The sequence below is a fragment of the Sinocyclocheilus anshuiensis genome, unplaced genomic scaffold (genome assembly GCF_001515605.1).
Source record: "Sinocyclocheilus anshuiensis isolate Anshui unplaced genomic scaffold, SAMN03320099.WGS_v1.1 scaffold1032, whole genome shotgun sequence".
NCBI classification, from domain to species: domain Eukaryota; kingdom Metazoa; phylum Chordata; class Actinopteri; order Cypriniformes; family Cyprinidae; genus Sinocyclocheilus; species Sinocyclocheilus anshuiensis.
In genome coordinates this window covers 25,328-38,870 of record NW_015549638.1, presented here as the reverse complement: position 1 = coordinate 38,870, position 13,543 = coordinate 25,328, and the positions used below count along the sequence as shown (strand labels likewise).

General features: G+C 38.2%; 1 protein-coding gene across 2 annotated transcripts; it reads left to right on the top strand.

Annotated features, from left to right (window-relative positions):
* Window positions 1-1,147: 1,147 nt before the first annotated feature.
* On the top strand, window positions 1,148-13,267 carry igf1 (insulin-like growth factor 1). Of its 2 annotated transcripts, XM_016448903.1 has the most exons (5): window positions 1,148-1,408; window positions 2,595-2,754; window positions 11,149-11,330; window positions 11,731-11,766; window positions 13,083-13,267. In XM_016448903.1, the coding sequence occupies exons 1-5, from the start codon at window positions 1,361-1,363 to the stop codon at window positions 13,140-13,142; spliced, it is 486 nt and encodes a 161-aa protein (XP_016304389.1). In that variant the 5' UTR covers window positions 1,148-1,360; the 3' UTR covers window positions 13,143-13,267. The 2 variants fall into 2 exon arrangements, with proteins under 2 accessions (XP_016304389.1, XP_016304390.1); XM_016448904.1 differs by lacking the exon at window positions 11,731-11,766.
* Window positions 13,268-13,543: the final 276 nt, after the last annotated feature.

Sequence of the window (13,543 nt, the reverse complement as noted above, 5' to 3'; positions counted from 1 at the left end):
GACCCAACATTGGGTTGAAACAACCCAGCATTTTTTAGAGTGTGAAAATAAATTAATACATTTGCAACTATTTGCACAATATGCTAAATTAATTGATTAAATATAGTTTATTTTTGCTTCTCGACATAATAGGCTAATAAATCAATACATGTGTGTGTGTGTGTGTGTGTGTTTATTTGTTAATTTACTTTCATGTTTGTTTTGAGTATTAAATAAGGAACTTTAACATAAACTGTTGTTTTCTATTGAACGTGCAAATTATGCCATATAGTGTGTTTATGTAAAATTTTTGACATTGTGGGGACCGGCCCGCGGGGAAAAAATTATTAAAAATAGTAAATGATGTTTATCTGAAAGTGTAAATGCAAACAGGTTTTCTGTAAGGGGTAGGTTTAGGGTTAGGATTGGGTTAGGGATAAAAAATATCGTTTGGTCAGAATAAAAGTAATAGAAGTCTATGGAAAGTCCCCATAATTCACAGAAACATACGTGTGCGTGTGTGTGTGTGTGTGTGTGTAGCCGAAGCAAAAATAAAACGACATTCAAAACAATTACGTTTACATATCGTTTATGGGAAATATAATTAGTTTTTGCGGTGTGATATTGCGGTGTGATATTTAATTATAATTATAAGTTATAATTTAATTTAATTATAATTATAAGTGCGTCATTTGATATTGATAGGTATAAGGCGCGAATTTCAATTTCAGAACCCAAAAAGTTACTCGTTTGGATTTAATATCCTATATGAATTAATTCAATTAATATCCTATAGATATCCTATAGAAGTTCATTTTTAAAAAGTTCACCTCATATAAAAGTATTGTAAAAGTCACACGCTGGCAAGCATGTCGGCTGGGAATACAGTATACAGAGATGAAAAAGACACCGTGCAAATTACGCATGGGAGTGTCTCTGAATTCAACTTTTGTTCCTTTCTAAAAACTCGCCACTTTCTCTAACTCTCTTATTCGTTTTCATTCTGCAATGCAATGCAATCTTTTCTGTTCTGTTAGTAAGTGCTAGAAAGATCCAAATTCGAGCCTATTCTAAGAAGCAGATGACGTTATTTGACAGGGTGCCCAAAATCCTTAATGAGTAACTTAGCAAGAGGAGAAGGCAAATGCTGCCCCAGCTGTTTCCTGTTGAAAATGTCTCTGTAATGTAGATAAATGTGAGGGATTTTCTCTCCAAATCCGTCTCCTGTTAGCTAAATCTCACTTCTCCGCAACGAGCCTGCGCAATGGAACAAAGTCGGAATATTGAGATGTGACATTGCCCGCATCTCATCCTCTTTCTCGCTTTTTAATGACTTCAAACAAGTTCATTTTTGCTGGGCTTTTGCTGGAGACCCAAGGGGATGTCTAGCGGTCATTTCTTCCAGGGGCATTGGTGTGATGTCTTTAAGGTAACTTAACCTATTTCCTTTCAAAGCAAATAGGCACCTTGGACTAACCATTATTGATTTCTGACTGAAGCAATAGTCTTATAACATAGATCATATAGGGACTGAATGATATTTTAAAGACAATTTGCACTCAATTGTAAAATCATTTTAATCAATGATCAATCTGCATCTTTGCGCAGTTTGCATGACATTAGACTGTGCATGCAAAAGTATTTCACATTAAAGATCTGACAGCTGTAATATGGCAAACTTTTCAAACTTACGACAGATTGCATGATGTGCATGGTGAGTCATATCATGATGCACCAGGGGGTTCATTTGCGCAGTGCACAAGTCACCAACTTGTATATCACGACCCTTAAAAGTAAATATTGCTGAGTCGACACGAATAAGGGCTCGGGCAGAAGGTTTTGCAGCATACTAGTGCGTTGTGTGATTGCGCATTATATTCTCTTTATTATGTAAAGTGCTTCCTCTTTGGGTTTGGCGGCTTTGCAGCTTTCCAGTTCCACCTCACGTATCTGTAGGTGAACCACAATGTTTTATCCAAGCAACCCAAAAAAATGCATGGTTTACAAAAGCGCTCTTCTTTTACCGGACACTGGGTTCAAGCAGCAGTATCCTATTGGCACGGGGGAGTACTAGGCGCTTCAAAGCGCGCTGGAGACATTTCCGCGCGAATTTGTGGAGAAGTGCCTCGAAATAACGCGCTCTGGTTTAGCGAGATTGCGTGCATGGAGAGGTAGGACACTTGACTTGTAAAGCCACCACAGAAACGGAGTTATACATCTGAATGGGAGTAAATGATCAGGTAAATGTACGCGCGCAAAAGACAGGTGCATTGAACAGTTCAACTTTTGTTAGCATTTTATCGTTTTTTTGTCATTCTTTTTATGTGCAACGTGTAGAAGATGTTTTTAGAAGTATCCTCAATATCCAGGCACCTGTCAAACATCTGCAGGCTGTTTGATATTCAAAATATGTTAGAAACATGAATGATAAGTAGCATCTGTGCAGACAGACAGACAGACAGACAGATAGATAGATAGATAGGAAAACACAAGGAAAGAAGGAATAATACAAGTAAGAAATCAATCAATAAATAAATAAAGATGCACATTATCCTTAGTTATGTTTCAGTGCATAGATGTAATGTATTTCTGGTTTCCCTCTCTCTGGGATGCAGTGTACCATGCGCTGTCTCTCGTGCACCCACACCCTCTCACTGGTGCTGTGCGTCCTCGCGTTGACTCCCGCGACACTGGAGGCGGGGCCGGAGACGCTGTGCGGGGCGGAGCTTGTAGACACGCTGCAGTTTGTGTGTGGAGACAGGGGCTTTTATTTCAGTAAGTGCACATTTTATTATTCATCAACTGCTGCTTTTTCTCTTCCTCTCTCTTTCTCTCTTCCTCTCTTTCTCTTTCCCCATGCACTTATGCACCACTCATAAATAAGAAAAGCATCAGTTTTCATGTCTTGCTGTCCAATTTTCCAAAATTTTCCCTCCGTTCTCCTTTTGCTCTATTTGTCTCAGTTATACTGGATAGAAAGTTTACAATCTAAGTAATCTACTGATGCCAAACACTACTTACTTGTCAATGCATGTTTTTAGACATATTATGCATGATTCACCAGTGCATGTTATTCCAAATATAAATCTTTAAATGCTTTTATCAAAACACTGTATATATGAATTTGCTTCGAAAATGACTTTACTTATTCACAAATCCCTCACTTTTCAAACCGTCCGTTAAACCACAGTGGTCCATTCTGGTACCCACTTTTCATGATCCAATCACTTTTCAAAGGCCAAAAAAATGCCTGAAAATATGTCATCATGGAAGTGAAATAGGTTGTGAATTCCACTTCACTTTAGATTATTGTAAGGTGAGCACTTGCAATGCCGAAGAGGCAGCTGAAAAAAAATGCTGTGACTGATGCTTGTGTATTACATTTAAAGAAGATCAGCCAGCTGCTTTGCTCCCAGAATGAGGTTGCTGGAATTTGGCAGACACGAGTAGGCAGGGCAAATAAATGTAATGCACATCCAACTGAATACGGGGGACTACCCAAAGAAACCCATTTTGAATCCTAGACTTAAATCTCTCTTTTTCCACAAGTCATGAGAACTGCTGAGTCTTGGGTTGTCCCAATCAGCAGTAGGAGAGATTCAGGAGTTCTAGACTTTGTGGACTTGCTTTTCCTATCTTGAGCATGCAGTTAATTGAAATTTATTCTGTAATGTTTATTTGTCAATTTGTCTGACAGGGTGATCTATCTGCGTACTAATAAAATAATAATATAAATCGTTTTTAATTACCTTTTTCATATTTAACGTGAAATCAGTCAATCAATCAATCAATCAATCAATTCATGAAACATTGGATTAAAGTGACCTTTCACCCAAAAATGAAAATTCTGTCATTATTTAATTACCCTCAGGTCACTTTTTTTCCATCTCATACAAAGGAAAATATTTAGCAGAATGTGCAAACTGCTCATCTCAAATAATGATTTGTACATTTAAAAAGTTTCATGCCGAATGGTTCTACCACTGACATTACTTCAGCCACATTTTAACTGCAAAATGCAGAATAGCATATGAATTCCAAACAACATGGGTGAGATTTTTAAGTGAACTGTACCTTTAAGGCCAGGTAGTTTGAAAACTCAAACTGCATAACTATTTTGCAATGTCTACTAAGAAGTAACTAGATCAAAAAGTTTCTAATCTTAGACTATTCGTAATTTCCTGAAAAATCAATTGTCCTGTCTATAACATTTAATTTCAGTGTACCAAATGAGACTAGTTACATCACCATGTGCAGCTATGATGTTTTAAACCTTTGCACATATATTGTTATCTGTTTGAATTACCCGATGAAATATTTACGATGTGCAAATGGCTCAAGGAAGCATGAGAGTCTCGGGCCACTGATGATGATGTATGAAGCGATTATTTTGACAAGTGGACAGAACCCACTGATTCTGTGGAGACACATTTTATTCACTTACTTTAAAGCGAAGCGAGATTGAACTTCAAGTTAGAGTTGACATTTGAAGTTTCCAGTCAACAACATTTGAGCTTTTAGTGGTCACAAAGGAGCTGGCTGGATCGCTCATGGCTGTCAATGGCCATGTGTTTGTTTTGTCAGTTCAGAGCCCAAAATAAATATGTTTATGCTAATCTGAATTTTCCTTGAAATTATTGCATCAGCATGACAGATTCAGTGAAGTGCAAATAGATGATTTTATACAGATCATTTGACTTTGATCTAGTATGTAGAATAAAACCTAAAAGAATTTCTTACAGTATGAACCCCAACAACCCCATCTTTTTAAATCTTATTATACTGTATATCATTATTAATATTATTTTGTTGTTGTTATTCTAAACCTGTGTTTTTGTTGTTTTTGTTTGTTTTGCTTTACAAAAAAACCTGTTTTTGTTGTTTTTGTTGTTTTTTTCTGTTGTTCTAAACCGTTTTTGTTTTTTCTAAACTTGTTTTGTTTTGCTTTGTTTTGTTTTGTTTGTTTGTTTTGTTTAACTCCAAAGAATTATTGTCACTTCTATAAAGAAAACAACTTTGATGGACTGTCCTCAAACACATGAATCCAATAATAAATAAACTGGATTCATATATGTGACAATTAGCATTGTGTTCAGTGACAGCTGCAATGCAGCCCATCTCGCCAGTGCCCTTACTGCCAGTGGAACTCCACTCACATTTCAAAACTTCAGATTTCATTATCTTGATAGAATGGCCTACGACTCGGAAAATACTACCCGGTGGAAATTTTTTATTGAAACAAAATGTGGCTTTTTGAAGACACAGTGAAGAGGACAACAGAAGAAGAAGAAACTGACAGTGCATTCATTTTATTTCCAATTGTTAGCCTGACCTAGAAATCCTCGGTTGTCTTTGAAATGCCTCAGTGTCAGCCTTATCCCACATTGTCTTGGGTTATTGGAAAGGAAAGGGTCGCCGAAACGATTGATGCAGATCTAGAGCACATCATTCGTTTTTTGTTTTTTTTTGTTTACAAAGAACACCTCGTGGCCAGGAGTGTTTGGTGTTGATACAAAGCTGCCCTTTCCCTCCATGGTTGTGTAGTCTTTTCCAGCAAAGCACCTCTGCCAACAGGCTGAACGTGCACCTTGTGATGCATTCCCATTCCCCAGACACAAACATATTGGGAATGCGGAAGGTTTTGGCTCAGTATGCGCTGTAAAATCACAATTTGTCCAGAGGTGGATGCAAGTCTCCTCTCACACATTTGGAAGGACCTCTAATGATCTGGCACTTCAGGATGACAGGTGAACTGCAGCCTCATTCAGAATTACGTGAATCCTGAAAGGAATTATGTTGCATTCGAGTCATGTCTGGATATGCTTTACTTTCAAGTGATTTTGGTCAGAATAAAATGCACTTTATGGACTATTTCATATATCTTTTTCACTTCCTGACAAAACAGGAAGCATTTTAGTGCAAATGCAAGACAAATAAGAGCAAATAATGCACATTAGGTATGTAATTGTTGCTTTTAGCTATGTATTTTATCACTCTTGTGCTGCCATGGAGAATTATAGGAAATATAGTTTGGATGCACAAGCTTGTGGCCTAATAAAGCAGCTGAATAAATAGCATTTCTGGCCAGCTTTATTGCTATTCTTCATCAACAGAACACAAAATGTCTGTAAAGTAAATTGTACCACCAACATTTATAATTACGACATGTATGATCAGTACCAAATAATTTTTGTTCAGCTCAACTTAGAAAGTCTGGCCAATCACAACTCTATCATGGTGTTCATATGCCGTCAGCATGCAAATATATACTTCCAACATTACTAAGTAGTATTATTAATCAATCGGTGATGAAAAGATTGCAGGTCATCTCCTCTCAATAGCAAAGACCGCAAAACAGAATGGAAGTTCTGTCACAAACATCACTGATACGACCACTTTTCAATTCCGTTTGTCTGGTTTCATTATGTTTGAAGCAGCTGGAGAGAAGAACGCATCAACAGCCCACAATCAGGCTTGGCTCTTGTCCTAGAGCAGCACCGGATTATGGGGGATTACAGGATGATCAGGATGCCCCCTGCCCCCTCCCGTCTCGTTGTTCTGCTGGACACAAACACGTTGCAGAGGGCACTGGGTATTCTGGGTTCAACACTTTTCTAGTGAGAAGAAGGTGTTTTTTTTTAACCACCTAGTTAGGCCTAATATATAAGCATTGTCTGTGTTTGAATTACAAGACACGCAGACAAAAAGACTTCTCACTAAACCCAAGCATGAACCAAGACACGTGCCTATTTGGATTTTTGAGCCAAGTGCAAAAATCAACTATCTTTTCCCATTCACATGTCTTTATTTGGTCAATTCAATTGAATTTTACCTGTAGATCATTTGCACTAAAAGGAAACTTCTGTCATCATATTCCCACCCTCCTGTTGCTTGAACCTCACATGACCTTTGTAGAAAAATTGCTATTATTTTAAAGGGGTCATGAACTGCCTCAGTTTTTATTTTGTACTGTTCTCTGAGGTCCACTTATAATGTTATCAAGATTTCTACCTCAAAAAACATAAATTAGTTATTTTTCATAAATCATAAATTATTTTTTTCTGTCCTGTTTTTAACCCCCCTCATCAGAACGCTCTGTCTGAATAGGCGTGGCAGATTGTAGACTCGGAAGTAAACGCCCACTGCTATGATTGGATAGAGTTGTGTATGTTTGACCATAATAAAAAAAGTTACTCACACTTGTGTTGCGACATTGCTGTCGGATCCAATATAGTCGGCACAGCATCGTCTTTCAGTTTCACTCTTTCTGAAAATCCCATGGCGAATTGTGTCTTGTTTGTAAATGAATCTGCGGTAAAAAGAAGTGAACAAAGGACTGAGTTTTTACTGACGCGGTTTGGAACGTCATTAAAAATAAAGTTCATCCACACTTTCCTAACGTTAGGATCAGAAGGATGGCAACGCAAACACTGTTTTTCCACAACTTGGCACTGCACAGCATCTTGTTGTCTTCAGAGCCATCTTTATCATTTGGTTTCTGCGTAGACCTGTGCATTCACCTCTCTCGTAAAAACTACATGTTTGGGTGTCGGTGGGTGGGGCTAAACAGGCAGCGATGTAGAAGCAGGCATTGATCTTCTTCTGTGGAGGCGGTGCTTATCCACACTATTACAACACTCCAAAAGCTGCAGTTTTTGGCTTCAATATAAGCTGTTTTTAGACTAACAAGAAAGTTTTGAGTTCTGAAACTTACAGGATGTTTTTATAGTACAGTGACCTCGTATATGTCAAAAGATCAAGGGAATTTTGGTTTCTCATTTCATGACCCCTTTAATTCAACGTTCAATTTATAAATCATAACCTATGTAAAACTTTTAAATAGATACAATAAAAATACATAAAAGTTAAATCTATATCTATTTATATAGATAACTCTAGATATATAGATACTTTTAAATAGATAATATAAAAGCATTTTAAAAAATCTATCTATCTATCTATCTATCTATTTGTAACAGATACAAAAATATTTAAAAATTAATTTCTATTAATGTATAACAGCAAAACACCCTGGTTAAAACATTTCAAAACATTCTGACAAACAGCAAACCATTACTGGGCTGCTGACAACCTTTAAACACCACAAACAGTTCCTATTCAATCGTTAATGACCGCAAGAGCCAACATCTCTTTGCATTGTATACAGTGGCAAAAAGAGCCAGGAGACAAAAAAAAAAATATTGGAAGGAAATTGAATCTTACTATAAACTCTTTGTGGTACCATTGATAAAGAGGTAGTTTTCAGAACTATAGCAGCTTTCATAGTCTCCAGTGAACAGTAAACTTCCTGACACTATGCAGGCAGCGTATGGCAGCAGCTCCAAGAACTCCCTGTTCTTTAATAATCTGAGCATGGCTATAAAACTCAGCTTCTTTCCAGCGGTGTTCATTGGAATGTACATGTTCTGATGCATGACGATGTTTAGTTGGAAGCAAGGTGTCTACCCAAAGGTAGGCAGGCGGCACATTGATCTTAATCACTGTGATGGAGATATGTGCTTTACTCAGGTTTCACAGCTCTCTCACGATGTTGTGAATGGGTTGATGATTTTTCTGGGGGAGGGGATGGAAGACTGTCAGCTGAGCTGATAGATAATCTATCCCACAATGCAACAATCTTCAATAAATGCATGACCTAATCTGTGGACAATTTATATGGATAATGAAAAACACAAAAGTCTGTTACTAATCTGCTTGTTTTACTGATAAAAAGAACAAAAAATGAAAACAGGCCTGCGGAACAGTGTTGGTTCATAGATGATCTAACAATAATACCTTATTTTAGGATTACCTACTTTGACCTCTTAAAATTCAGCACTTCAAATCTCTGAAAAGCCATTTAAACCGATTATACTGCATTATAAGATGTGCTTTTGTTGTATATTGCACCTCTTGGGCCACCACTCAATGGATTTCATGAAATTCATAAGAGCTATTTTGACAAAAACAGCAGATGTTAATTTTGGAATTATTTAAGAAATTATTTTTTGTAGAAACGGATTAGAAAATCATCCAGAAAACAATCTGACCGGTGTAAGAAAAAGTGAAGACGTTGAAGATCTTGATGAAGAATAACTTTTATTACAGAATAGTAGTGACAAAGTACATGTAGTACCTTGGGTTCAACGGAGTCAGACTGAACCCCGAACATCCTAAGCTCAATCATTTTATACAGTATTACGTTCATCTTCCCGCTCAACCTGTAAATTAAGTTTCGTTTTAAATGTAAATTGCGGATGACAATGAAAGTGATAGCCTTCCGTTCCCACATCTTCGGTAGACTCAAGTGGGAACAACCAAATGTTAAGGTGATAAGATTAAACAGAATCCATAGCAGTTATTTCATGTACCCTTTTGGTCAGCAGATGGTTCTTGACGACCTGCTGCTTCTCCCACGCTATAAGTGACAAATTATCGCTCCGGAGGTACTATTTACATATGATTAAGATCGGAAAGAACTATCTATATGATAATTAAGCTCTTTGTAGCGAAAGGAGCATAGTTTAATACACAATTTGGAGTGGAAGCTGGGTCGAGGCAGACTATAATTTCTTACACCGGCTTGTAACAACCTGACTGACCGGTTTACCGCAAGATAATTCTTGTTTTTTGTGTCACTTGAACTGCGATTATATGGCAAATACAAATAGACCCCTGATTCAGAGAGGAACATTTGATATTTTTAGTTATTTTTAGCATTTACTATAGATGGCTTTAGACATTAAATAAAAGCCACAAAACTCTAAATGAACTAAATCTTTGAGCATATAAGGACACTGTTTCAATGAGGCAACTTCAGGCCATCAAAAGTGTCCAAAATGAGTGTCAACACAATTCTACCGTTACAGTGTCCTACTTAAAACTCTCAAAACGACTCAACTTTATTGAAAGATAACAGCGCCCCCTAATCTCCCAGAAGTGTTCGGCACCCAAGAGCCATGCAGTCTGCAGGGGTGCATGTTTGTCAGAATTAGAGCACCTCTCTTTCCAAAACAACGCTGTCAGAGTGCAGCAAGTGCAAGGCAGAAGTTAATGCATTTTGTCAGCACTGGCAGCCCTGCGAGCCAAGAGCTATTAACTCTGAAAGGGAAAGGCATTTCCTCCTTGTAAATGCCATATTAAATTATTATTGTTATTTCATTTGGTAACAGGGAGAAGCCTATTGGAGCTATATTGCTCTAGGTGAGTGGCGACTTGTAAATGGAGAGTGGGATATTTTTTAAGGCCACCGGGAGATTGGCGACATGGAGAAAGAAACATTAACTTAGTCAGGTGTCTAAGTGCTACCTTCAACATGAATCCGTTTGGGATCAGAAAACCCAAATCCTGAATTCTACATGTTTAAGTAGTCCAACCTCATCGTTAAACATTATGTCTAGGACATAATAGTGCATTGATCTCATTGACAGCACACAAAATATATACACATGAGGCAGTTTCATGTTCTTTCACATGGGTAATTATCACCTAGTTTAGCAGCGGCATTAACAAGCACTCTGGGAAAAGTTCACGGTTCATCCTGGTCTTCTAGGAACATCATTCTTCTCAACAGAGCAGATGGTTTTTCTCCATAGGTTAATTTGACCCTGACAAGGGCCGGATTGTGCCTCCCAAACCAGCAGTCAAGTTTAAAGATATCAGGTTTGAAACTGCAAAACGTGATATTCTCAACATTTTGGTCAGTGTGACCTCCATTTAACTGGGGGGCTTGCCAAGAAGGGTCCGCTCTGTGCAAAGCAATACCCTGTAAATTTCACGCTGAAGAAATTCATGTCATTAATGCGCCCATATATCTGAAGAATCACAGATACGGTCTGGCTGCTACGCTAAGCTATTATAGCGCTCATGACTGGGCTTTTAGCCACAGGTTACTACCAAAAGTTTTAGAGATTTAGCATTTCAGAGCATGACCTTACAGGCTGTAATTGTTCTTCATGAGCTGGTGCCATGCCAAGAATAAAATGGATAAAGGGCTTGAGCTCAATGTGATGACAGGCTTTATTTAACGTACCTACGGACAAAATTTGAGCATGCTATTAAGTGCTGGCCTTCCCCCACAGCAGAGATTTAGGAGCGCTTTCACTTTTCATATGCGTATCTTGCCCTCCAAAAGGTTATTTATGAATGTTATTTCTATGCATCCAACAGGCAAACCGACAGGATATGGGCCTAGTTCGAGACGGTCGCACAATCGCGGCATCGTGGATGAATGCTGCTTTCAGAGTTGTGAGCTGAGGCGTCTGGAGATGTACTGTGCGCCCGTAAAGCCCGGCAAAACTCCACGATCCCTAAGAGCGCAACGGCACACAGACAGTCCCAGGACAGCAAAGGTGTGCAGCCATGCTGATGATGTCAGAAATAACCCTTCGCTAAGCTCCGCCCTCACTCCATATATTCTTTCTATGCTTCTTGTGTCAATATTGTAAGTGCCCCAGCAACAACTTTTACCATATTTTTGATTAAAATTCTGCTTAAAACTTTCAAAACGCCCAGGATTTCTTCCAACTTGCTTTTAAAGAAAAGGCAAAAATAGATGGTGGACAGATGCTAAAGTATCACTGGTCAGTACCATTTTAAGGCAGGGCTTAGCGAAGGGTCAAATGTTTGACACAATTGTACATTTCTGTGAAGCCTTGAGATGGATAATAGTTTATGAATACATAATGGTGATTGCAGTATCAGCTGACTAATTTGGTTGACAAAATGTCATATGAACTTTATCTCCTGCAGAAACCTATATCTGGACATAGCCACTCTTCCTGTAAGGTAAGTCTTCCCTCAGTCTGAAAATAAACCATAATTAACACGATGATGCTTGAATGCTTATATAATAGCATTCAAGATTAGTGCATTTTCTGACATGGAACTTGTATTAAAGGAATAGTTCACCAACATAAAAATTCAGTCATTTACTCACCATTATGTCATTTAAAACCTGTATGACTGACTTTCTGGTAAATTTTTGAGCTCCAAAAGGACAAAAAGGACCAAAAACGTACCATAAAAGTGGTTTCCACAACTCATACTCTGTGTTAAAGGGCTTCTAAAGCTTTGTGTGAAAAACAGAACAAAATTTAAGCCATTATTTATCCATCCTAACTCTTAATATGGATGTCCAAACAAAACATTCTTTTGAGTCATATCTTCAATTAAATCCATTGATACAATTCACAATACCAGAATGATTCATTCACAAAACAGACTGATCCAGTTCTCAAGTTGAACTCATTGACTCATCCAGTGATCCAGTTGGAATGGGTAACAGCTCATTAATGGGAAAAATCAGCGAATAATGGCTTACATTTTGTTCTGTTTATAACACACAGAGTTGGAATATAGCACACAAGTTATATGGACCACTTTTAAGATATTTTCACAATCCTTTTTGAAGCTTGAAAGCTCCAGTCTGGTAAAAACCGACTGGCACATTCTTCAAAATTTCTCCTTTTGTGTTCCACTCAAGAGAGAAAGTCATATGGGCTTGAAACATACGAGTAAAAGATGACAGAATTGTCATTTTTGGGTGAGCTGTCCGTTTACCTCATCTCAGAGCTCAGCAAATAATGCTGGTACATTGTGCTGCGATACATACGTAAGGAAAAAGCAGCTCTTCCCTCACCTCCGCTGCCCAAATGTGGGCCATCCTTTTAAGTGCTCTCAGTCATCCTCTCTCGAAAAAGAAAACCATTAGCAAGTGAACAGCCTAAGTGGTTTTTGTGGTAGACCTGCATGTGCTCTCCACAGACATATTTCTGCACCCATACGTCATGCGCTGGAAGCCAAATCTAAGGTCACCTTAGATGTCTGCACACTGAGTTCAGAGTCTGGCCTCTCACACCGGCCTTTGCATGCGGTTTCATTCCCAGCTCGTGAATTACACTTATTAATCTTGCTGCAGTGAAACCTTTGATGTGTTGCTTTGACAGTAGATTTCCTCAGCATTATGAAATAACACTCCGTTCACCAAACAGCTGTGTTGTTATGGGCAGCAGCAGCCGTTCTGCTCTCCTTGGGTCGGCTTTCTGCGTTACTTCTCATCATCTAAACTGAAGCTTACTGTCTTTTCTCTTTCTTATTTTCAGGAGGTTCATCAGAAGAACTCGAGCCGAGGAAACACAGGGGGCAGAAACTATCGCATGTAGAGGACAGTAGGGCGAATGGCTGAGAGAGACAAGTGAAACTGTTGGACAGCGGAAAACGAGAGGAAAGAAAGACTGGTCTTCCAGGGACGTGCCCCACTGTAAAAAAAAACAAAAAACATAACAAAACAAACAAAAAAAACCCCCAACAAAATACTAAGAATACAATTTAAAAAACAAGATACTGGATACTGTTAAAGCCCCATGTTAAGACAAACAAAATCTGATGATTTCCATACACTGCACCATTCCATACTGGGGGAAAATACTAAATTAGTTGCTAAAAAAGTCAAATGATAACTGTTTATCTCCTCGTGTGAACGGTTGCACCTAATGGATTCCGAAAGTTTTTTTTAGTGGCAAAATATTAATGTTTTGCGGGCACAGAAAGGAGTGAGATCACG